General features: G+C 39.4%; 2 protein-coding genes across 3 annotated transcripts in view; one reads left to right on the top strand and one right to left on the bottom strand.

Moving 5' to 3' along the window:
- Nucleotides 1–83: 83 nt before the first annotated feature.
- On the bottom strand, nucleotides 84–14,781 carry CCT8 (chaperonin containing TCP1 subunit 8). 2 transcript variants are annotated; one of them, XM_061627863.1, is made up of 16 exons: nucleotides 14,591–14,781; nucleotides 12,666–12,756; nucleotides 12,307–12,386; nucleotides 11,699–11,848; nucleotides 11,009–11,189; nucleotides 10,589–10,650; nucleotides 9,702–9,839; nucleotides 8,270–8,448; nucleotides 5,631–5,697; nucleotides 5,467–5,554; nucleotides 3,943–4,058; nucleotides 2,804–2,875; nucleotides 2,559–2,723; nucleotides 1,354–1,473; nucleotides 979–1,077; nucleotides 208–297 (listed from the first exon to the last, which is right to left on the bottom strand). In XM_061627863.1, exons 1-15 carry the CDS (start codon nucleotides 14,648–14,650, stop codon nucleotides 985–987), a joined length of 1,662 nt encoding a protein of 553 aa, XP_061483847.1. In that variant the 5' UTR covers nucleotides 14,651–14,781; the 3' UTR covers nucleotides 208–297; nucleotides 979–984. The 2 variants fall into 2 exon arrangements, with proteins under 2 accessions (XP_061483848.1, XP_061483847.1); XM_061627864.1 differs by lacking the exon at nucleotides 979–1,077 and having other exon boundaries at nucleotides 84–297; nucleotides 14,591–14,780.
- Nucleotides 14,631–26,349, top strand: part of MAP3K7CL (MAP3K7 C-terminal like) — a 79,252-nt gene continuing 67,533 nt past the window's right edge. Inside the window, exon 1 of the mRNA XM_061627869.1 lies at nucleotides 14,631–14,800. Coding sequence (XP_061483853.1) covers nucleotides 14,777–14,800 — 24 coding nt within the window. The 5' untranslated portion in view covers nucleotides 14,631–14,776. The remainder of the gene's footprint in view (nucleotides 14,801–26,349) is intronic.

Here is a 26,349-nt window from a genome sequence, read left to right as displayed (position 1 = left end):
AACTCAAAACGATTTTGTAACTTGGATTCTATCTGCAATCATTTTGTGACTTTTAAACTGATTTCTACTAGAACAGGTGGAAATATCTTTTTACTGAAACTGCTTTTATTGAAATGGTACAAGACAAGCACCTACTACAGATTAGTCTCATAATTTAAAGGCAAGTAACACTCATGACAAGATGGCCAAGAGGGGGTTGTGTCAGTACACTGAAAGCATTCAATCACTTTGGTCTTCATCTAAGCCCTTCTTCCCTGATGGTGGTTTGGGGCCACCAGCTGGCTTTGCCATGATGATCTACAAAAGAAACAAGTTATTAGACTTGCACCTACATTTTATGCAGAATGCATTTCATCTGAATGAAGGTATGACATAATTTATTTGATATGTATCTTTATACTCATCACATTCTGCTAGCAATAGTTAGCTGTTTGTAGTACTAATTAATGAATCTGTTCAGCTATAACTACAGATTTTTATACCACAACACACAAATAATGGTTTTAGGATACTCCCAAAGCATCCTTAAGATGTTTTCATACCAATAATGTTTGATTTCTGGTCCCTATAGCTACAACCCACCTCTTATCTACAACAACCACAACCACACGTATTGCCTCCAAAACACAGTGATATACTTTGGGTGCATTATAACTGACAGTAAGTTAACCAGGGCAATGTGTTGTACAATATTCTGTACACAAGTAAACGTCAATACATTGCAAAATTATAAAACGTTAACACAAAGAATGCTTCCAATGCTATGAATTGTATCATGCATATTAGATCAGTTCTTAAAAACACTATTTTAGGAACGTTAGCACAATTTGCTGCACTCTTAAAATCTCAACCACGTTGTTAGCTGGTGATGTTGGCTCACATACATGTGATCTTAGAAGCAAAAATACACTCATCAGGCAGAGGTATTCATGCAAAGTCTTTTTCCTTGTCAAGATGAGTCATGATATCAAATCTTACTTCACACTACTGTTCAAGGCCATCTTTCCAGTTGCCCTTGTCCCAGTGTTCTGGTGCTTTAGGAGCTTTTGGACCACCTGCTGCTTTTGCCATAATAATCTATAGGTATTAAGTACAGATTTCCACCCAGATTCATTTTAATAAGTCACTACATAAGAGTTTGAACAATATTGTATGAAACCGATCACATCATTTGAAAATAGATATAGAGTTGTTACCTATAACAGACTATTCTGTACACTGACATGACATTAGGTTAACCATAAAAAGTAGAACCTTCGAGTAAGTTATACGATGAATACATGATCGTCTTGCAGACTGCATATTGATTTAATATGAAACTGAAAGCACTAAAAACACATTATGCCAACTTACCTGATCAACTCTAAGTACAGTTACTGCAGCATTTGTAGCCAGTTTGATACCCCAGTATTTCCCAAGGTATGTGTCTAGTACACCAGCTTCCAGCATATCTTTCACAGCTGCAGATTCAGCCTATCAAAAATATTAGTGACAGTGTTCGAGGCTAAGACTCTTTACAGTGTAATCCAGGCAAAACTAAAACATTAAGGATGCAGTCCTGTACACACTTACCTGAGACGGAGCTCAACTGACCTCAGGGGGACCTACTTCTAAATAACATAAAATTGCACTGCAAGTTTCACTGATGTCAACAAATGACCTAAGAATAGGCTTAGACTCTGCCCATTGAATGAAAAGGAGGGCTAGATGATATTAGTAATTAGGCCCATGGTATTTGGTATTTAATTGAAGAACCAAAAATCTTACCCTAAATAATATTTGCTTCTGGCACAGTCCTAGTTTATATTTAAAAAAAGTGTTTATATTACTCCATTCAAACCTATCCAGCAAATTTTAAAACTTTCTTTCTATTCAATGTTCAAGGCAGTTTAGAAATTTAAAAGCCTCTCACTTAGACATACACTCAAGCTACTGAGCATGAAAATACCATTAAAAAAATATCTTGAGCTTAGTAAGGTAATTTTAAAAATCTCAGTTAAAAGCTTAACAAAACAAGTGGGATTTTTTAAACTGTCTACAGCAGTAGTACCAGGAACCTTTGGCTCAACAGGCTTCCCAATTTGGCCCAAAAAACAGTTTTGGCCAAGCCACACCCATTTGTCCATCACCTGATGTCAAGTGCAGGATAGGTAAAGCCACAGCAGAGCCAAATTCAAAAGAACCAGGAGTGCACTCTTAAGTGAGCTTCTGATTATTTCTTTGCAGCTGCAGCTTGAATATGGTGTATTTCTGTTGCCCTTCCCACAACCCAAAAAAGGCACAAAATTCAAGCCACAGCTGTAAAGAAAGATTATTCCTCTGCAGTTCAAGCTATGGGTGCAAAGGAAGAATCGGGAGCACACTCTTAACTGTGCTTCCGACTCTTGCTTCGCAGCTGCAGATTGAATTTAATCAGCCGACATCCTATGACGTACAAAGCATTAGCCGCTTCTGGATCTGTGCAAAAGAATCCAAAATCGTCTCTATGCCCTGGGGAAGGCATCCCAGAATTACACTGCCATCACAGAAACACGTTATGCTGGACATCAACATCTTACCTCAATATCAAATCCAACATTTTTGTTGCCTTCTTGATGTACTGCATAGAGCTTGGAAATTAGTTCATTAGCTTTAACACCAGAATTTTCTGCCAGGGCTCGCGGTATGGCTTCAAATGACTCAGCAAATTTCTTAATAGCATACTGATCAAGACCTGGACAAGTCTAAAGATAAATTTGAGTTGTTTTTAAATTGCATTATATGGAAAGCTAAATTGAATAAGGAAAATAAGATTGCAGCTTACCTCACCATATGACGTTATCTGCTTAGCCAACTCTATCTCTGTTGCACCACCCCCTGGAACAAGGCGCTTATCCTACAAAAAAGTTGAAAGTAGCCCCTATTTAAAATAAATTTTAAACAATCCCAGTCTCTCTCTTTCTTTGTATTTATTGCATTCACATGCTGCCCCATAACAAAGTTATCTGGGCAGTTTACAATAATAAAGAATAAATACAAACAAAACTCACTGCACCAAAGTTAACACCAATTTAAAAATCCAGACTACATAAGGCCTGGGTGAACAGAAAGATCCACCTAGCCTCAAAAGGAATGCAAAGATGGTGCTAGGCAAACCTCACTGCGAAAACTATTTCACAGCAGGGATATTACTACCAAAAAGGTGCTACCCCACCAAATGAAGTGAGGTGGAACTTAAGGTTCAGGTATGTACATATGGGAGCAGGCAGGTGAGTAAGTTAAGCATGAAGGCTTCAGAAAAGTTTGTTTCAGAAAGTTGCTTATTGTATAAAATGTGTCTGCAATCTGGGTACAGCACAGTACATACACTTTAGAATATTTTATTATGATTTATATCCTTGCCTTTCTGGATACTTTTAAGTCTCTTTGGAAGGACCGTAACATCAAAATAAGTTAATATAATAACGAAACATAAGAAGTCATCAGGATCCTTCATAAGCTGGGCAGTAGATGGGTCTTTTTGATGGAAGGAACAGTCCAGCTAGAATAGGACTGGGTGCCTGGTGTTATCTTCACATACCATCCTCACTCATGAGAATTGGTAGGAAATGGCAAGCAAGGCAGGGAACAGTTCAGCTGGAGCAGATACCAATATCTACTTCACCTGCCTCCTGTGGGCAGGGGATACATTCCCATCTGTCCATGGGGACATTTTGTCTCTTCTCAGAAGGGCCACTTCATCTCACATATCTTCATCCTAAATTTGGGCAATCTGACATAGTGACACATGTATCACTATAAACTTAGAAACTCAATCCCCTGTATCAGATAGAGTCAGTGTGGTGTACTGCTAACACCACATACTATATTCCAGTTCACTAACATTTCTGCAAATGCACATGATTAAGCTTGTGCAATTTAACACTTCTCAATACAAAGTTCTGTTTATAGCATTTTACTCACCCGAGTGAGTACTTTGAAAGTGTTGACACCATCATCAATTGCTCTCTCTACATCATCCATAAGGTTTTCTGTAGAGCCACGAATTACAATTGTAGAAATAGCACCATCTTCCTTTTCTGTAGGAAAAGAAATATGTGTGTGTGTGTGTATCTATCTATATACAGATTTGCTAAGAGACTCATACTGTGAGCCTGGGAGGATCCATACCCATAGTCTATTATGCAGTGGACTGAAGGTCTCACTGCCCTGGTTATATTTGATCATACTTCATAAAGATGTTGATTTCAAGTGGATACCTATGAAATAGACTGATCTATCTCTTTCCAGTGTATCCACAGGGTGGAGGGTTCTTGCTTACTGCCCTGGTCTGTATCTACAGACAACTTATATGACAAATGTTGTGGTCACCTGAGCTTCCACGTTTTTTGCCAGCAGTTAGGTCTGTCTAGGCAAATTACAGTTGGAGGTCCCACCAAAGAACATCCTAAAGTTTAGGGATGTATCAGCTAAATAATTGGGATTGCCAAAGTGGAATAAATAATATTTATGATCTATACACATAAGTCATAGTTACAAAAGGAAAAGACCTTATATATAACTAATATAATACATTACTTCTGTTACACAAAAAATAGAGTAATAGAAGTCTAGACATTATTATTATAATGGGAGGAAGGGCGGGATACAAATTAAATAAATAAATAATAATAATACATAAAAATAGAGTAATATAAGTCTAGACATCTTGAACATATTTCCAGCAGGACAGAGAATAATCTAAATCCTGGAAAGCTAAATATCCACATAAACCAGAAGAATGAATGTTCCTCTCCCACTAAGTCTCAAGGCAGAATAAGCCTTCAATTCACACACAGCAACGGTACGGTGAGTGACCAAGTCTGTAACGCTGGTCCCAAATAAGGGTCTAAGCACCCTTTTTAATAGGACTGGGTAAAGGGTATAGGACATATCTCTGACACGTTTACCCTGGAAACTTCCCACAATAACTTCAGCCTTATTCCATATACAGAGAGTGTGTGTATGTATGTGTATGGGTGGCGGAAGCTGTTATCAATATGCTTACATTAGTGCACTGGCTGCCAGCCCAGAATCAGGACCAAAATAAAAAGTCAGTTGAACTGAAGGGGGGAAAGGTTAGAAACAAGGTCTTTTGAAATTCAAATCCTCTTGAAGCCCCTATAATTACATTGTGGGGACTTTGGGGGGTAATCAAACCATCCATATGGGCTGAGAGCCTGCAACACCTATTTGGACATCTGGAGGGCTTATATGGATTTATATGCTTAACTCAAGTTACCTGTACTGATGGGTATGGTATTCATAATGTAAACTGGTAATGGTTTATTATTATTTTCTATCTTTTTGTACCTTTAATACTTTAATTTTTTCTGTTTCTTTTATTGTTAAGTTTGCAAGTAAAGAGTTCATTACAAAGATGTGGCTAAAAGATTTTTGTTAAAAATGTAACAAAATCTGCTATGTTAAAATGATAAAGAAACATACCATGTTTAAACACGACTACTTGTGTTTCCCCAACTTCTGACAAGCACACACTGTCACAGTGACCCATTTCTTCTAGATTGGGTGGTGTCTGTGAAGGAAAAAGAGGATTATGTCTATGCCAAGAAGTAGATACCTCAAGAAAACCTTTGTTGTTCTTTACATACCAGTCTAGGGAGGGGTGTAGCACCGACTGTTTTACATAGTCTCCTGAGATCCCATTTAGAATTCAGCCTTTAAGAAAATATTTTAAAAATACTGTTAAGGTGAAATTTTCATTATCTGGAAATTCTTGTTAGTACTAAAGAATAAAAGTTCTCAGGAACGTTCACTATCAACACTTATCTCTCTAGCCAAGTCCCTACTCTAGGGCTTCTGTCAAAAACAGACGAGTACACTATCTAGAAACTGGGCTTTGCCCCTTGCATAAACCATGAAAACATGAATTAATCTGTGAAGCAATCCAGAACACACATGCTTGCTTAAGAACAGAAGTACTGCCTTGCAGGATCAGACCAAAGTCTACCTAGCCTAGCACTCTGCAATAATCCCAACAATATGCAGGGAATAATTTTCCACCAACACACTGCCATCTATCCCCCATTTTTCTGATTCAGGTGCAAGCAGGGATTCTGATAATGGATCAAGCACAGTGCCCTTCATTCATCATGTTCTGATCTGTAACAGCAACATTAAAGAACATTCAACTATTAAAACTGTGACAAATGTCACAGAACTATGCTTATCGAGCAAAAAAAAAAACATGTGAAGACACTAAAGGGTACCTCAATATACTGCAGTATATTATCACTAATAGGCAAAAACCTTGCAGTTTAAGAACATACCTATAGCCCACAGATATTTCTATCAAACTTTAAAAAGCAGGGAAATTGGGCAGCTATAGTGAATACACCAGGCGAGCAGACCTGACCTCTCTGAGATACTGGACTGCCCTACAAGTTTGTCAAAGTGCAAACACAGTTTGAGTTGGTCTTTCACAGTCCAATCCACTTCCTGTGTAGCTTGGAAGAATTTGGTAACGTGTCTGTGAGCACATGAGGGGATTGGAAGATGATGGGGATGGATAGGGAGGGACAAAGGAAGGGGGAGGGAAGGGGCAAGAGGGAGGGGGAGGGTGGGCTTGATCATTTGTATACTTTTTGAGTTTAATGGGATTTATTTCTGTGCAATCTGTGAAAATGGAAATGGACTGCCTTCAAGTCGACTGGACTTTGAATAGGGTTTTCATGGTAAATGGTATTCAGAGGTGGTTTTACCATTGCCTCCCTCTGAGGCTGAAAAGCAGTGACTGGCCCAAGGTTGCTCAGTGAGCTTCATGGCTGTGTGGGCATTTGAACCCTGGTCTCCCAGGTCGTAGTCCAACACTGACCAGGGGGAGGGGCAGGGAAGGGAGGAGGAGGGGAGAAGATTGGATGGGTGGGCACTGGGCAGAAGGGAAGCCCCTTACCTTTCCAAAAGGAAAACACTGTGAACACTATCATTGCTTTTCAGCGTTTTCCCCACCTTTTTATTCTACAGCAGGCACTTGTAGCCTCCCAGCCAAATTTAAACCAAAGCTGTCCCTGGCCACATCCACACCAGGCCTTTATTTCACTTTGGACAGTCATGGCTTCTCTCAAAGAATCCTGGGAAGTGTAGTTAGTGAAGGGTGCTGAGAGTTGCTAGGAGACGCCCTGTTCTCCTCACAGACCTTCAATCAGAACAGCTGACTGTTAAACCACTCTGGCCACTGAAGCTCTCTCAGTGGAACAGGAGTCTCCTTCTCAGCACCCTTCACAAACTATACTTCCCAGGATTCTCTGAGGGAAGCCATGACTGTCTCAAGTGAAATCAAAGTCTGGTGTGGGTGTGGCCCCAATTAGCCAAACCCAGCAGCTGTGAGTCTGGCTTTTAGAATACTGACAGTTGGTTCTTACTGAGCATGCCCGACTATAATTGGGTTCCAGCCAAAACTTCTTAAATTAATTAAAAATCAGCCAGGCATTTTTTAAACTTTTAAACTGCAGAAGATGAAGGTCAGGGTATGGGGCAAGGTCAGTAACAGGATTACAGGTACTCTGTGAACATGGCTGATTTTTAATGAATTTCAACAGATTATGAGAACTCTGATAGAAAAAAGTCCAAAAGGGCTCTGGGTTTTTTCCCCACTCTTTTTAGACTTTGAACACTCTATTCTCTCTGACTGTTTTGTGTATCGCCATGAAAATTGAGAGTGTTGTTAAGCAAGCATTTCTGAGTTCAGGACTATAGGTTTTGTAAGGTTATGTTTTGAAATGAGCTTATGGGAAGCATCAGAATGGCACAGGGGGTATTTTTAATTCAACATTGCAGAATGTGAAAAATCCACTCTTGTAGCTGTATAATACAAGCTTACACCAATTTGCGTCCCCCCCAAGTGAATCTTAACTACCTGAAAACTGAAACTGTACCCATTAACTGTACAGTGGACTAAAAATCCTACTGCCACTGGAAAACAACTGACCACCTCCCTATAATTACAAACAAGATTTGCCACAAATAGCGGCTTGAAGAGGGAACAATTTTCAGGCCAAAAATGGTACAGAGCAGAGGGATGAAATCTCCTGTGCCATTATCTTGACCTGAACTGCGCACTCCCCCCACCCCTGCAGTGGCTGTTTGTTTTAAAAAAGAGAGATGAGAGTCCAAGGTGAAATCATAATGTGATAGATATGCATACTTACTTGCACTTCAGGAGATAAGAATGCTATATATTTCAGTTAAATAGGACAAAAATGTAGATTATTTGCATCTTTGTACAACTTACCTGATTAACATAAGATTGTATTTGTTAGCATAATGAAGGGCCATGTCTGCCACTTTTCCACCTGTAACTACAACATTTGCACCAGCATCAGCAACGCTCTTGACTTGTAACTCCAGTAAGTTTTCCTCTCCTCTGCTAAAATTCATCAGCTCTTCAGCATTCTTGATCAGTACAGTACCCTGCAAGCACAAACCATTTTCCCTTCACTCAGTTTCAACTCATGCAATTTTAATACATTTCACCTGAAAAACAGGCAATTCCAGAAGTGAAAACTGCCACAGAACCACAATCAAGTAATGCATGGCCAATCAGCAACATGTGTGTCCATGATCTCTAAACTGTTTCTTTATCAGCAGCTATCTCTGGTGATAATTAAATAGTAGCCTTGGGAGTTCAGAGCCTAAACTGCTGAAGGACCTGAAAAATGTGGATTCATGGACATGATCTTCTGTCCCAGGGGTTATTTTGGAAACATTCTAAACATACAAATGTCACAGCCTAACACGACACTCCAAACATACAAAAATCAAATCCAAGTAGGTTATGCTCCAGCCTATTTTGCAAAGTCATTTAAGGCTTCACTGTGAGTCACTTACATGTATGTGGGAAAACCAACTGAAGTTAGTAGTCAGCAGAACTGTAGAAATTCTAAGGAATATGTAAATAATTCCTATATAGGCAAACAAATGTTTGTAGAATCAAAGAAATATAGTACAGACCCACCAAGTACAGTAAGGCCCTGCTTTTTGGCATTCCACTAATACAGCGGCTAAAATTAGAGTAAGGCACCACTCATACAGCGCTTGTTCTGCTTTTACAGCATTTTTCAGGCGTCAGGTGCCATTTTACTGAAGGAGTTCCACTTTTTGGCAGGGGTCTGGAACGTAACCCATCATATGAGTTGGGGCCCTACTGTGCAGGATTTCCTGGAGAAATCCTAGCACAGATATAACCAGTCAAAACTTGTAGTCATTTACACACAGAGACCCTAATATTGTGGCATGAATAGACTGTCAGAAGCAGCAAGAGATTCCTGCATTTGTCCAAGTTCTCCATGACACACGGGGGACAGGGAAGGGGTCCCTCACATTGTGCTGGGCATCTAGGTGCAGAAGGTCACTCCAAAGTTATGGTTGCTTCTGTTAACTGGTTTGTAGAACCTGTTCTCATACAAAGCAGGCTGCATTTGGAGACAGGCCACTGCAATTTATATAGTTACAGTACCCCTTTTACAGTCACAATGGTGGAAATGGCTATCTTAGTACTGTCCCGTTGTGTTTAGAAACGCACAAAAAAGAGAGCCCCTAGCCTGGTTCATGCAATTTCCGACATGGAAAGGATCACCTCGATAAGAGAAGCAACGACTGGGTATATTGTATGAAAAATCATCTACTTCATATAAAATATTTCCAGAAGAAACCCAATAACATACCTTAGTTTCTGTTATCATACCATCGAAAGGACAAGAATACACAGCTATTTTAGCATCTTTGACAGAAGTAACATCACCTTCAGTTTCTTTTTTAAAAACCATGCCATGCAATACTGTAGAATTACAAATGCCAGAACCCTGAAAAGAATACAGATGACAAATAATGATCATTCCATCCAAGTCAATGAAATCACATTGAGTTGGATTCAAATTATTATAGACTGCACAAATTTCATCAGGCCTACTCTAAGCATAACTAAGTAATTTGCTCTTTTATATAGGAACATAAGTTTGAGCTCGGAATGTATCTGCTTAAGAACATACAGTCAAATCAAACTGCTAGATTTAAAGTCCATGTTTTATCTTTCTCCATGTGTACCAGTCTCCACACATCAAAAGATTACTTACGCCAGATCATGCCCAATCTTTCCCAATTATGCCAGAGAAATAATAAAATGGATTGTTGCAATTCACTTTCCTATTGATATTATCAAAGCCAGAACTCTTTCTTTTCTGTAAAATCTATTTAAGAATTTCAACTTCAGTATGCATCTATGTATCCATCCATACGCAAAGTCTCTAATCTCCAAGGAAAACTTTGCAATATTGAGACAATGTCTCCTAAAAACCAGAGACGGTATGTTTAACAACCTCTCCAGTATTTGGATCTAATTAAAGTTCAGATGATTTTTCACAGTAAAGATATAGTGTTAACATTTGTTAACTTTGAAGAACACTTTTCCCCCCTAACGATTTGTGATTCCGATTCTGAGAACTCCAACCTTATCAAAGTAAAGCTACAACCCATAAGCATAGCGACCAGGAAGTGCCAATGAAACAAAGCACCTACAAAGCAGTACTGAAAGGAAAAACAAAGAATGACTTACTAAGATCTTGCACACTCTGATGTTATCGACATTGAAGTGGCCCGACTCAGGAAGAATAGATACTGTGAGAAAATTTTAAAAAAAGAAAAGCAACTTGTTTTATGAAGCATTATTAGACACCAAATTCAAATATTTCAGATGTTAATTTAGTTATTTCAGTTAATTATACATTACAGAATGTATGGGAATAGCACCAATGACATTATTATGCTTTATGTCATGAAAAAGTTTTATGTTATTTTAAACATTGCTGCAGATTGAGAAACACAGGAAAAGAAATGTTTAACTGGCAACAAATAATTCAGTTAAAAGAAGTGACTTTCATAACGAACACCAAGTTTGGTCCACATCCACTTGAAAATATTAAGGGTGTCAAAAACAAAACTATTATGTCTAGATAAAATACTGGCATTTACTTACCACATGCCTGAGCAATAAGCTTTGTTAAAAATATTTCACTGCCACACTGTTTACTCATTATCGAAGTTTGCAGTAAGGATGCCACTTCTTCAACATCCCGAAGATTTTTTGCAGAGCAGCACACTAGGTCAGGTAGCATTTCTAAGGCTTTCTTGCAAGCTTTTTCATACCCTTCAATCACCTGCAATTAAAGATACTAACATGTCTATTCTGTAAAGGTTCAGAGACAGGTTGATCTCTTGACCATGCAAACAATGGGCTGGATTCAGACTCCTCAGGAGCAGAACTCTGCTAACTGGACACTTCCGCAGGTACAAGCAGGAGAAGTGTCCAGTTCTTCCTACAGCTGCCCCCCCCCAGTTCCTCACAAAAAGCTGCTCTAGATGTGGCACCGTTGGCTGCAGGGGCAAATCAGCAAAAATGTCTCCCCTTTTCTTCCAGTGGCTACCTCCACTGGATTTCCAGCCCTTCTGCAAATGGTAGGAGCCTGTTTCATTCACAGAAGGGCACTTCTGGATTTAACCGAATCTCCATAATAATCTGCAAGGAATCCTGTGCAAGGCACAACGGACACAATTAAAAAGCAAAAACTTAAGAGGAAAAATGAGATACTGCGTTTTATGCAAGGTTACTCAAAGATCCTAGAATGCTAAATTGAACTGCAATAATGTGAACAAAACAAACGATTACCTCTGAAACAGAAAGTCCCATTCTTAGAAGCTCTTCTGCATGTTCTAGGAGGGCTCCAGCAAAAACAAGAACAAAATTTGTTCCATCACCAACTTCTTGCTCTTGCATGTGAGAAGCCATGACAATCATTTTTGCAGCAGGATGCTGAACCTATTCAAGATTTTATATCAGAGAAAACTATTAAATGCATATGTGTATATTTAATAATAGGATGCTTTAAGTATGAATTATGCTGTACCACAAATTCAAGATATTTAATACACAATACCTAAATCAAGCCAAAAGACATTATGCACATGTGTGAGGTAGCAAAGCTTTTGCATGATTTACAAGTTCTTCATGTACTCTTAATATCATCATCTTAATTCCAATGTATACACAACTGCCCATACCTCAAAACTCTCCCCTCCCCATACACCCCACCCAAAAGGTGTTTCTTTAGATCCTCTCACAGGAAAACAATAATACAAGGGAAACAATAATACAAGTCAAGAAAAGCTTAGCTTGATAACAGATAGCATACACAAAGTTGCTTAAGAAATTATTCCAATGTAAAATGTATAATTCAGTATACTGTTAATTCAGGATGAAAATAGGAAGGAATTTACCTCCAATTCTCTTAGGATGGTAGCTGCATCATTAGTAACAAAAAGCTTTTCCAGATGATTAATGACCATTTTGTTCATCCCTAAAACAAAAAATACTTCAAATACTGATCAACAATTTAATATAACTAGACTGTCAATCATGCAATGTGGGTCATTATAGGGTACATAATAATGTGTTAAATATGAATTAGCTTCAGGATTCCAGTTAACTATCCAAACAAACTATGGAATTGTTTCCTGGGTTTATCAACAAACAAAAACACAGTAAAGTTAATAGAGCTATTTTATCTAATATACACTACACAGCCACCATGAATTGTTTTTAATACAGAAAGACTGAATATTTTTTAAAGCCTTACCATTTGGTCCATAGGCTGTACGAGTTGTCTGGGCAAGTTCTTTACATGCCTGAATATTTCGAAACACAGCTTCTTCTAATCCTGAATAATGCTACAGAACGTTAAACAAAGTATTTTACATTAAAGTTCCTTAAGATACATAAAAAAATGCCATGTGGTAGCAAGAAGATATGGACACACAATGGTTAATAGTTCCACAGTTTAGTAAAGGAAGTCGGTGACTATGCAAAGCAGCAGCTGCCAAGCATATAACTGCAGCCTCTTGAACTCTAGAGCTGTTTGTAGACATTGCCTGTACATTTTCAAATCACAGCTCTGCAATCATAAGTTAGAAATAAAGGCAATAATATTATGTCAAATACAAAATCCAGGTATGGATAAGGTTACTCACCGTCCTTAAGAAAAAGCAGGAATAAACACAGTGGAGCCAGTCCTTCACTGTCCCTACCAACTATTGTCCACTAGAGTTGTAATTTAGAATTGGCACACAGGTAAAGTGACCAGCCAGTATTTCAACAATGCCACTGTACAGATGAGTTTTCTTTTTTTCCATTTCATTTGTTAGCGAGGGCAGGAAACAGAAGAACTGGGATCCCTAGCCTTACAGCAGTCAGAAGCAAATCTAGCAACATATCAGTTTCTCTTACTGATAGTTATATGCCAGCCACAACTGCAAGCATCTCCAAAGAGGAATACAGACAGGCATCCAAAGTTCATTGCTAGTGGTCAGCCTCAGACAAGGGTCCATCTTCAAAGACTGACTCAACCATAAAGCTCATTTATATTCCACCTTTCTTTTAAGGAGGAACACAACTACAAAAATATAATTAAAAACAATGTTTTTAAGTTAATGCCATTATTACACATTGGCTATCCTTTCCACGTGTATGTGCACCTGTCCTATATTGGAAATACAAAGACCAAGCAGTCATGGTGTATGTCCAGTTGAGAACAGCAGTCTTATGCCACCCATTCCCACTTCACCACTAGGCTGCATGAACAGGATGCACAATTCAGGGTGGTGGAGGGCACGCCGCATCCTTTGGCAGAGTACTCTGTAGGTTCTGTAGTTATGGGTTGTGATTTTAATGTGCTAATGTTTTACGTGTATTGTCTAATGAAATTGTGTATTTAACGTGCTAATGTTTTTACGCTTATGGTCTATTGCAATTTTATACTTTTGGCTGCATGTCGCCCAGAGTGGCTGGACAACCTCCCAGATGGGCAACTAATAAATCCAATAAATAAATAAATAAATAAATAAATACTGTGGATCTCTAGACATGGAGGTGAACAATATGTGGGCATCCTAGCTCAGCAGAGGAACACAGGAAGCTTCACTAGAGGACTGCTCTACTCTCTGCCATTGTAAACCGGCTCTCCTGCCGAATCAGAACCCATCGCCTCCCTCCAATGAAAGACCTGCCCACCCCCACAGAGCCCTTGGCGCACGTATCTCACGTCAGTAAGCGTCAAAAGACAGTTACTGTGGTTATCGCTTCGACCATCAACCCTCTTTCGCGCGCGAGCCCTCGTTGCTAAGCAGCGGGAACGACAGCGAATTGGGCAGGAGAAACGTCAGGTAACACGTGGGGGTTGAATGAAACCTTAGGGCGTGTCCTTTATCCGTTGTGGATCGCCGCTACACTACTACTGCCGCCATCACTACCGTTTCCCCGGGGGTGGGGGGGATACAGATTAATTCTTCAAGTGACGCACGTGCTCGTCTTCAACTATTAACCGCGAGTGCACGCCAAGCTAGCCAGTTTCCAGTTCACAAGAAAATAGGGCCCAGTAGCCCCGCCTTCTCAGAGGCGCGTGGGGCCGGCTCCGTAGAACAGCTGGGCTGAGACTTCGCTTCTGGAACCTTCCCCATGCCCTCGTCCTCACTACCATCAACACGCTCGCGAGCTCCCCTCTCTCACCTTTGCGCCTTCCTTTAGCATTTGGGCGAAGCCCGGGGCCTTCGGAACGTGCAACGCCATCTCCGCTGCTCTGGGCCACGAGACACACAAGAACGGAAAGACCCTGCGACTGTCGCGGCGCGCGCAACTCACGTCTCCTCGCCCCTTCACACGCAAGCGCAGAGGAAGGAGAGGAGACTAAAGCAAATGGCTCCGGAGAGCGATGGAAAAGTAGGGAGTAGTCGAGCATGCGCAATTTGAGATCAACGCCGGGTTTCCTACTCGACTGTAAAGACAGTTTTGCTTATGTCTGCATTGGTGTGATGTCTGACTTTTTGTCTTTACCATTTGAATCTTGTCGTTTGAAACTGTTTTATATTATATAGATAGTTTTCGAATTACCTTTTAATCAGAGCTTGGAAAAGTTACTTTTTTTGAACTACAACTCCCATCAGCCCAATCCAGTGGCTGGGGCTGATGGGAGTTGTAGTTTTAAAAAGTAACTTTTCCAAGCTCTGCTTTTAATTTTGATACTGATTGGCTTGAATCCAGACATACTTAGGTCCCATTGAAATCTTTAAGAGTCAACCATGTGGTACGCCGTAGGCTGAATACATACTATTGAAAGCGCATGACTTTCCCCAAAGAATCCTGGGAACTGTAGTTTACTCGTCACAGAGCTACAATCCCCAGTACCCTTAACAAACTAGTTCCAAGGACTCTTGGGAAAAATAATGTCCTTTCAATCTGCTTTAAAGTTATGGTGTGAATCTGCTTTAAAGTTATGGGGTAAATGTATACTGAGTTAAAGTGCAATTAATTTGAGTTGCAGCCTACAGTGCTAACTCCACTTACCTGGATGCCAGCACCACTGAATTCAGTAGGACTTCTGAATAGATGCTGTTAATTGGGATTTAACACTGTAGATATATGGTTTTAGGATATAAAAGAGACAAGGCAGAAATATGTGTGTTTCTGTGTTATTCGTGGAGTTTATACACCGCCCTTTCATCAAAAAGGCTATCGGAGCAACTTAACAGAAAATCATTACAACGGCCTTTGGCTCACAATCTGAAAAGACATCACATGAGGAGATTAGAATGGTAGGGAGAAGGCAAAAACAAGTTCAAGCACAAGTTCTCCAAGCTCTTAGACTTGATGCTGGCCTAGTTCACAGCTAATGCTAATCTAAAAACTATGGTTTACCATGAATGAGCAGCATGTCAATGTACACTGTTCAGTTTTGCTCTCCGTGTGTCATACTAGCCCTGTGTTTCTTGTGTTGGTTAGAACAGGGCTATGTAAGTTTCTGTGGCAGCGGGGGGAGAGGAGATCAGATATTGGACTTGCTATCAGATGCTGGAAAGAAAGACCCAATATATATTGTGGCCCCTATAACACCCTCACAGTTGCAATAGGATTGCAACCTTAATGACTTACAGTGTAATACTGTGCATGTTTATTCAGGATAAGCCCAACTATTGGCAATGGATCTCACTCCCATGTAAATGTGTATAGGATTGCAGTTAACAGTGGTAAGACAGGCAGATAATTGAAACTTTGTAAGATATTTAAACTGATTTTATTTTAAACACTTGTGAATCTTAAAACATCATGACCATTTAATTATGGTTTATTGTGCATTTACTACTTTATGTTCCAACACAGAGTAATACCTACTCTTCTGGCCACTGAGGATGGTTCAATTTGGCATTTAAATTATGCAATGTCTTCTTAACTATTCATGTGACAGATATTCAATGAATTGATTTTCAAGCAGCCATAAGATGGTGAACTTCTCTTATATATGCCTTTCATCTTTAGGGAGCATAATAAAGAGCAGCAGAAGGAAGTAGTGTGAGGTTTAAAGCTACACAACATATGATTTATCCTTCCACAGTGAGGGGGGGGGTTCCTAAACTTCAAATAGCCCTAGTCAGGCTGCATGCTTGCATCTGAGCAAAAGAAGGCTGGTGGTGAGAAACTGCTTTCATCTCTGGAAGAAAAAAGGGGGGGAAGTGGGGGGGCAGAAAGAGAGGGAGAAAAGAGAATAACTCGTCCACTTTTGGCTCTGGCCCTGCCCACTACAGCATGTGGCTTTTGACAGTCTATCCCCAAAGGAATGCAGACAACAGCAGAAAAAATGGTACCCACTTTTTCCATACATGCTTACCTGGGAGAAATGCAATTCTGTTCACATTTAAAAGGAGAACCTACCTAATTCGCACTCAAAAATATGAGAACAAAAACACAGCAATCCTTTGAAATTCATACTTCTCTGAATTTAGCAGTGCAGTTCTGTGATGCTTCTGTATAAAATTATTATGTATGGTAGAGGTTGGTATTAGGCTGTATTATGTTGTTATTATTATCATCATCATATATTTCCCGCACTTCACCCAAAGATCCCAGGGCATTATAACAATTTGAAAATAGTGTGGTATATGGTAAGTAGCTAGTGAAGGCAGAGTGAATGAGATGGAATATTATTATTTATTATATTTATTTGTTGCTTCCTACAATATGTTTTGTTGCAAAGACATACAATTTTTAAAAGCTTCTAATAAAACATTTAAAATACATCAGAGATTTAAAAAATACATTATTAACTAAAAGTACTCATCCATCAATAACATTAAAAAAAGGACACATCCAACTAAAATATGAGCACCAATTAGGAGAAAAATACCTAAGTGGATAAAAAATCTTTGCATGGTGCCTAAAGATTAATAGAGATGGCACCAGGTGGACCTCTTTGTGGACAGCAATCAGGAATCGGGGAGCCATTCATCAGTTGATGAATGCTGTGTATGATTGGTTGGGGGAACAAGGGGTGATGGTTTATATTTCAGTAAATGTCTGTTGACAGTAAAATAGGGCTTGGTTCTTGAGAGACAGGGCTAAGTTTATGGGATTTATTTATTTATTTGATTTATATCCCGCCCTTCCTCCCAACAGGAGCTAGATGGGAGCTAGGTCTTCGGAAGGTTTAGTAGTGAGTAGAGATGCAGGGCTTAATTAATTATATTAATTGATGAGAATTCAAGTGTAACTTTTAAAAACTAAAGAACATAAAATTGTAATCGCACAGTTGAGAATCTGAGTTAAAAGTGACCTTGTTTATTATACGGCTACGAGAGTGGCTTTATACTATAGCCAGCATGGATTTTTCGCATTCTGCAATGTTAAATTGAAAATACCCCCATGCCTTTCTGATGCTTCCTATAAGCTCATTTCAAAACAAAACCTTACAAAAGTTATAGTCCTGAACTCAGAAATGCTTGTTTAGTACACATCTAAATTTTCATGGTGATACACAAAATAGACAGAGAAAATCGAGAGTTTGAAGTGTAGAAAGAGGAAAAAAACCAGACCCCTGTTGGACTTTTTTCTGTTGGAGTTGTCATAATTTGTTGAAATTAATTAAAAAGCATCCATGTTCACAGAGTACCTGTAATCCTATTACTGACCTTGCCCCATACTCTGATGTTCTGCAGTTTAAAAAATGCCTGGCTGATCTTTAATTAATTTAAGAAATTTAGCATTGGAGTGAATGATAAGCCTGGGCATGCTCAGTAAGAACCAACTGTCAGTGTTGCAAAATCCAGACTCACAGTTGCTTGGCTTGGCTAATCAGGGGGCCACACTCACGCCAGACCTTTATTTCACTTGAGAGAGTCATGGCGTCCCTTAGAGAATCCTGGGAAGTATAGTTTGTAAAGGGTGCCGAGAGGAGACTCCTATTCCCCTGAGAGAGATCCAGTGGCCAGAGTGGTTTAGCAGTCAGCGTCTCTGATTGAATCTCTGTGAGGGGAACAGGACATCTCCTAGCAACTCTTAGCACCCTTCACTAACTACACTTCCCAGGATTCTTTGGGAGAAGCCATGTATGTCTAAAATTGTTTGCCACCCTGGGCTCCTGCTGGGAGGAAGAGCAGGATATAAATAAAATATTAAATAAATAAATAATAGAATGAAATAAAGATCTGGTATGGATGTGGCCAGTGACAGCTTTGGTTTAAATATGGGTGGGAAACTATATGTGCCTGCTGTAGAATAAAAAGTTGAGGAAAATACTGTAAAATAATGATACCATTCACAATGTTTGCCTTTTAGAAAGAAAAGGGATTTCCCCACTGCCCGCCCACCCACCAAATTTCCTCCCCCTTCCCTTCCTGCCCTTCTCCTCACCTCCCCACCCCTCTCCCAGGCCAGTTTTACCTATCTTAACCATGATTGCACAGGAGTACATCCCATTGAACTCAAAAAGCATGGAAATGATCAGACCTGCCCTCCCCTCCTTCTCCCTCCCATCACCTCCCTTTTGCCCCTTCCACCCCACTTCCTTCGCCCCTTCCCCCTCCCCTTCCAATCCCCTTATTTCCCCTCCCTCCTTTCCTCTCTCCTCCCTTCCCCCTCCTCTTCACCGTGCTCAGTTTTACCTATCCTAACCATCATTGCACAGGAGTAAATCCCATTGAACTCAATAAGCATGCAAATGATCAGACCTGCCTTTCCCCTCCTTGCCCTCTCCTCTCCCTTCCTCCTCCCCTTCCCTGTTCCTTCCTCCTCCCCTGCACACTCCAACCCTCCCTCCCTGCCTCCCCCCCATGGTCAGTTTTACCTAGCCTAAGCATGATTGCACTTGAGTAAATCCCACTGAACTCAATAAACATGCAAATGATCAAACCTGCCCTCCCATCCCCCTCCTGCCTGCTCCCATCCCCCTCCACCCATTACCTTTCCTCCACTTCCTCCTCCTCTATCCCTGCGCTTCTTCCTCCTCCCATCCCCATCGATCAGTGTCACCTATACTAAGCAAGATTGCAGGAGAGTAAATCCCACTGAACTCAATAAGCATGCAAATGACCAGTCCATTTTCAGCATACTTGCACAGGATCCCATTTCTTACCTCCCAGATTAAAAAGCAGAGAAATTCACTAATAAGCAAAAAAAATCTTGCGGTTTAAGAATGTACCTATAGCCAACATAAATTTCTATCAAACTTTAAAAAACAGAGAAATTGGGCAGCAATAGTGAATGCACAGCGGAGGAGGAGACCTGACCTCTCTGAGATATTGTACTGCCCTACAAATTTGTCAAAATGCAAACACAATTTGGGTTGGTCTTTCACAGTCCAATCCCCTTCCTGTTGTCGTGGAATTTACGACTGAGTTCTTTTTGAGGAGATTTAATAATGAAGCCAAAGCCTGTTTTAAGGTTGTTTATTTAGCTAAGCGCTTAGCCAGAGTAGAGTACAGGACTCAACTCTCTTCCTCAAAATGGTGGTTAGTTACAGACAGTTATATACCTTTACCTCCGTCACAATCATGGCAACAGTTACATTGCTACAATGATGCTCTGCCCCCGTTCCATCCATCCTCCCTCCATTCCTGCAATATCAGTGTCCTTGGCACATTTTCACTACAACAGCACTATTCTCTGTTGTCTACGTGACCCCCCTGTCTAGGGAAAATGGCAGTCAGACTTGTTCAGTATTGATCGAAATCCACTTCACTGTGTAGCTTGAAAGAATTTGGTAAAGTGCCTCTGAGCATATGTTGAGTGGTGGCAACACCTGCAATCAGCGGAAATAGCAAAAACAAGGCATGTGCTGTGCTGATCTTGTTTTAGCAGAGGGGAAGCAACAATATTACGGCAGTTGATATAGTTCAGATGGGCACTTTAAATATGTTTGATTTACTTTGCAATTTTAGTGAAGTTTCCTGTAATAAATCTTTTTCTTTTGCTTCTGTCTCTGTAAATATGTGAAGTACAGCAACACTTCACAACACTAAAAAAAACCCTCCAAAATACTTGTGGAATAATGGCACTGACTATTCTGCCGAATATTTTCCAGTGGACATGAGGACTGTCTCAGTTTGCAAGAGATAAAACGGTGGAAGGTGAAATACATTCTAGCAAAATTCTAGGTGTGCTCTATGTTTTTAATTGATCATGCCCACCTTTCCTTAAGTGGAGTACCTTAAGCATAGCAGGCTGAAAACTTGCATTTTGGGCAGGCCAAGTTTCTTTTTTCCAACAGCTAGAGTCATTGCTTAAGTAGCAACATACTGTAACCATTCTGATTTTACATCAAACTGCAGTTTCAGATTCAAATGTTAGTGCACCCAGAATAGAGCATACCCTAACCATCATATGACATTGACCAATAAAAAGGCTTTGAAATTAATAAAAATAAATTTGACACAGATATCTAGGATGAATAATGAGAGAAATATAATTTTTTAGGTTAGATTCTCTGTAAAAACATTAGTAACACAGAAAAGAAACAAAGTAAGAAGAACAAGAAACATACAAAAATGTAATTCTCCACCTTTGGAGATGGCAGGTGTTGCCACCACTCACCATATGCTCAGAGGCACATGTTACCAAATTCTTCCAAGCTACACAGGAAGTGGATTGGACTGTGAAAGACCAACTCAAATTGTGTTTGTATTTTTACAAATTTGTAGGCCTGTACAATATCTTTGGAGGTCAGGTCTCATGCTCCCCTGGTGCACTCACTATAGCTGCCCAATTTCACTGCTTTTTAAAGCTTGATAGAAATATCTGTGAGCTATAGGTACATTCTTAAACTGCAAGGTTTTTTTGCCTATTAGTGAATATTTATGCTTTTTGTTTAATAAACCTGTTTGTTGTTAAACACATGCCTGTTTATTGGCCAGCTACCTGAGGACACTTATGTTAGTACAGAAGAATGGGTTGTAACAGTTTCTAATGGTGGCAGTAGAGTTACCCTAGAATGAGTGAATAACAGGTATAGCAAGTCATGCCACAGTTTTGATTTTTTACGATCACAAAGATATACTGGGGGTGGGGGTGGGGTGGGGGGAGGAATCTCTACCGGCTGAAGGCAAAGCAGTAGCGGAGGGATACATTAAATTCTGCAGCCAAATACAATGTGTACAAAAATGCTTATGCTGAGGTAAAGTGTGCATAAACAAATATAGTTGTGAACATAACATGCAAAATGCATTTTATTAGAAGTTATTTGAAAAAAATGTAATTAGTAAAAACTGCATACAAAAATGTATTTATTAGGAGAAATTCACATTAAAATGGTGAAGAATTTTCATGATGATTTTTTCTTTAAAAAAATCTGAAATTGCAGCAGAAATGTGGAGAACTGAATTTAAGGTTGGAAAAATGAGAAACTGAGCGAACCAAAGCTGACAGATCCTTCTATCCCTAGCTGTAAGGGATATAATCAATGTAAACTTGCCACTACATTCATTTGTCTTTTCAAAAATATTGTAACTTGCTCACCTGTCAAATAAGCTTAAAAGCAGTAGTGAACATTAGCAGGACAGGAAATGTAGGGAGCCTCTGAGAAAATATTTTGGAAATTCCACAGGATAAAAAACATAATTGAAAAAATTATTTTATTCAAGAAGGCAGATTTATCAAGTGTTTCAACAATAATTTAGGAAAGCAAATAATTCAACTATCCCAGACATTTATTTCAGTGCTTTATTTATAACACCTAAATATTGTGGCAGATATTTCACACTAACATTTATGGCATGACCTAATTCTAAGGATTATTCCACTGGCACGTACTAGAGGTTATGAAGTTATGGTACTGCAGGTCAAGTATGCTGGACAGATGTGTAAGAGCGGAGTTTCCAAATTTTTACTCAAATATTACAGCATCTTAAAATGTCTTATAATAACATTGACTAAATAACAGTGAAAAGCATGTGTTCCCACAAACTTAGAGTGTGTCTTGAATACTTATTTGGGGCTCAGCATCTGGTCATGACTTTGAATTGGCCTTGATCTTTATTTAGCCACACAGTTTATATTCTGCAGGGTGGTTGGACTTGACAGAGGACCATCCAAAGGTCACAGACTTGGCTGTTGAGAGTTGTCCTCTTTTTACCAGCCAAAATCTATTACTGTACAAACAGAAGTCCCCAGCTTATATGCACTTACATTTTGACAAATGTAATCAGTGTTCATTTATGTTTTAACAACAATTTGCAAAACGTTGGGAATAACAGAATGAAAAAAGTTACTTTGAACATCTGAGAGATGGTAGGATAAAATATGTAATCATTTTTCAAGCTGTAGGATGAGAACCACAACAATAGATGCCATATATGCAGGTGTAATTTTTGTGAACAAGTCATAAAAACCCCCTGAAGGTTATTTTTTAACCATACAATTATCCAAAATTGTGTGTTGGAAGGTGCTGTCAGGACTCCTACCCTTGGACTAGCAATATTGTGTGGTAAAGGCCATGAAATAGCTAGGCCTACCTACAGGCTCCAATGTTGGGCCTGAGCAATGGCTTGTCAGTCAGGATATCTCTGATCATGGATATCCAGAGAGCACAACCCTTGAGCCTGAGATCCCCAAGGAACTAACCACTTCTTCACACTCTCCATTGCTGGATCACCAGAAGGAATGGGGAACAAATTAGATTTAGTTTGCATTTAAAGCTGAATCTATCAGATTTGCTCTTTCTGAAACAATAGCCATCCTTCACACATCAGAATTTTGCAATGCAGTTCTCCAACGAGTTTACAAAATGCATATATACAGGGAAAGTATACATAAAAATGAATATATTAGTGAAAATAACATACTAAGATGCAATATATTAGAAGAAATTGCAAAATGTGTACATTAGTCAAAACTACATACAAATGTGTTTATCAGGAGAAATTTGTACTGAAATGCTGAAGAATTTTCATGAGGATCTTTTAAAAAAAATGAAAATTGCTGAAATGTGGAGAACTGAATTTCAAATTGGAAAAATGAAAAATAGAGAGAACCAAAATTGACAGATCTTTTAATTTTGGCTAAAAGGTGGCCTAGAAATATAACATAACATTCCTAATCACCAGCATAGGCAACAAGCCAGAAAAGAACAAATGGAGAGGAGATGGACTCTAGGTAAGGAGACTGATCCTTTAAAATCATCACTCTCCATCAAAGAGGTGATACTCTGCACTGAATAGGAAAAAAGGCCTGATTTGGGAAGAAGTTTCTTATTTGGAGCTCTCTGATCTCCTCTCATTATACCAGCTATATTGCTTTGCTACAAGGTGATGGCCTTAGTGTCAGGACAGGACTACTGCAGTTTAATCAATTTGTTAGAGCATGATTAATTGATTAAAAACATACTCCTGATGAAATGGGCAACAGATTTCTAATAATCAGTTATTTCCAAAATGTTAGATTGTAGGCAGTAGATGGCACCATCTAAGAACAAGCATTCCTCCTCCTGGCTCACACAGGTGGGAATGTCCATTGGTGCAATACATGATGCAACACATTGGGCTTGATGCATCATGTAAAAATAGAACAGCCATCAATTACTGAGTGGTTCTTATGTCTGTAACATTGACCTTCCAGCACACATACTTGAGATCAAGGACAGTGAAAGACAAGACAAATTTAAAAGGTGAGAACTAAAGACAAAGGAACTGCACAAATTTTTATTGTTGTTGTTGTTGTCTGCCCTTCACCAGTAGGTCCCAGGTTGGGTTGCAGAAATTTAAAATATAGTATTAAAAACAATTAAAATACATTATATTCAAAAGATAGGGTGGGTCCTGATAACATACATCTCAAGTGCCAAAGACCAGAGTAAAGCGGTGCGTCTTTAGCATTTACTGAAAACTGTACAGCGAAGGGGCCAGATGCACTTCTTGCATTGCAGAGAATTCTGGGCACAAACTCAGCTCACGCAGAACATTGGTTAGGGATCTTGGAGCAATGTGACAATATGCTGCAGCTGCATATTTCAGGAAGATGTAGTAATGATGAGCAAACTGTTTTTCAGGCAAGCCTGTCTGCCATTTCAGGTCATTTCACTGAGGAAACCCGAGGAGGGACCATGTTTCAAAACCTCTGACCTAAACCTTAGCTGGAGCAGTAAACTCAAATATGTAAGAGTTGATGGGATACTAAACATAAATACCATAAATAGGCTCTGTATTTCATGCTGGGATTAGAGGGGGGAAAGTCCCAGAATATAAAGCATGAGGAGTGAGTTGAATTAAAATTGACAGCCATAATAAAACAATTGCATGTAGGAAGTTTATTCATTCATTCATTAAATGTATATCCTGCCCTTACTCCCAGAAGTTTCAAGATACCGTTTAACTTTCAATAGACTGGAATGGAAAGTAACATCCTTCTAGAAAGAAATTGTTAGACACTATGGAGAGTTTGCAGTTCTGCTTGCATGTTAGTTGAGAAACCAGTCAGTCAAAAAGACTTTGGCTTTTTTCCACCCCAGACTGCCAGTCTCTAATCATCTCACCAAATAATGTTTTTTGAATATATCCATACCAATCAATTTTGTTTGGAAACTTGCAAAATGTCTAAAGATGTCACCTGATTTTCAGCTGACAAACGCACACCTGTGGCTTCACTAGACACCAAGCAGACAGAGCTGTTCTTCCAGCTCCTTTTTGGAAGGACATCTCCATCTTCATGCCATGTGCTGCTTATCAAGCTTGCCAAAAGTACATTGTCAACTGAATGTTACTAATTGAAGTTATACTGTTGCCGTTCCACTGGTGATACAGCTTCTGCTCATTTACCTGGGGATAATGCCTTTATGGCCTCATTCACATGTCACAATAAACCAATCTATGAGTTTCCAGGACCACACAAACATGCTGGCTCCCGGAGAGGAGCTTGCACCTTCTTTGCTCCTCACCAGTCCTTTTAGCACAGCCAGACACAAACCAAAGCCCAGGAGCACTCTGGTAAGTAGGACAGATTGAATGCAACTTGATCCTAAAAGACGTTTTAATTAAACATGAACATAACAAAGATCTGGGGGAAAAGTCAAAGGTAGAAAAGAGACTTAAGAACTTGAAGTGAGAAAGCATAATCTGAAACTTAAAGGAATTAAAGAGGACTCAGAAGGCCAAGTCTTAGTTGGTTTTCTGGAGGAAAAATTTAAAAACTATCTGGAACTAGATCAAGAATGTTCAGTTGGAATTGAAGAATATAGAATAAATTATTTTCTTCCCCAAAGAATCCTAGGACCTGTAGTTTGTTAAGAGTGCTGGGACTTGTAGCTCTGTGAGTTCAACAGTTCCTAGGATTCTTGGGGGGGGTGGTTTAAATGTATGGGGCATACACTGAATTCTGTTGAATTGGCTCAGTTATTTGAGAGATCCCCAGGAATACCAGTCAAAAGCTCGACTTTGTCTATAACTATAGTTGTCTTTCACCTGTGATTTGTCCCTGTGTTCTGATTCTTCATGAACTGAGCTTCTTTGGTAATGACAGTGAGATCCTGAGCTTGGCTATGAAGCTGGATTAGGTATCTCAGTTTCAGCTTTCACCTGAAAAACAAACTTATCCATATGACAAGTTTAGCAAAAGACAGAGAGAAACTAAAAACTTTGAGGTGTGTTTGTTAACAGCTCCTTGAGGGTTCCTTCTTCTAGTCTGATATTTAGATTTTCCTTCCTGTGGGACAATCAAGACAAAACTTTTTAACTGGTTACTAAATGGCTGAAAACTAATTGTGGAAAGCAACTGGATTTTTTAATTTTTACTGATTTTTATTTTTTTTCTGCCCAGAAGCTATGAAAAAGGCTTCATGCTGAGCTGCACACATTGGGAAAATCAGAAATTAGGCCTGATTTACAGCCTAGCTGGTCAGACAGACAGCTGTCTGTAGTGTGCACAGCAGTGTTTCTATTCCTCTAGAGCTGTTTTCATCCTTTGCCATCAACTACTCAAGAAAAAGAAGAAAAAATAGCCACTGTGATTGTGAGTAT

This window comes from Rhineura floridana, chromosome 5, assembly GCF_030035675.1.
Source record: "Rhineura floridana isolate rRhiFlo1 chromosome 5, rRhiFlo1.hap2, whole genome shotgun sequence".
Taxonomy (NCBI): domain Eukaryota; kingdom Metazoa; phylum Chordata; class Lepidosauria; order Squamata; family Rhineuridae; genus Rhineura; species Rhineura floridana.
Note: the sequence above shows the minus strand (reverse complement) of the source record. Positions and strands in the feature narration are given on the sequence as shown.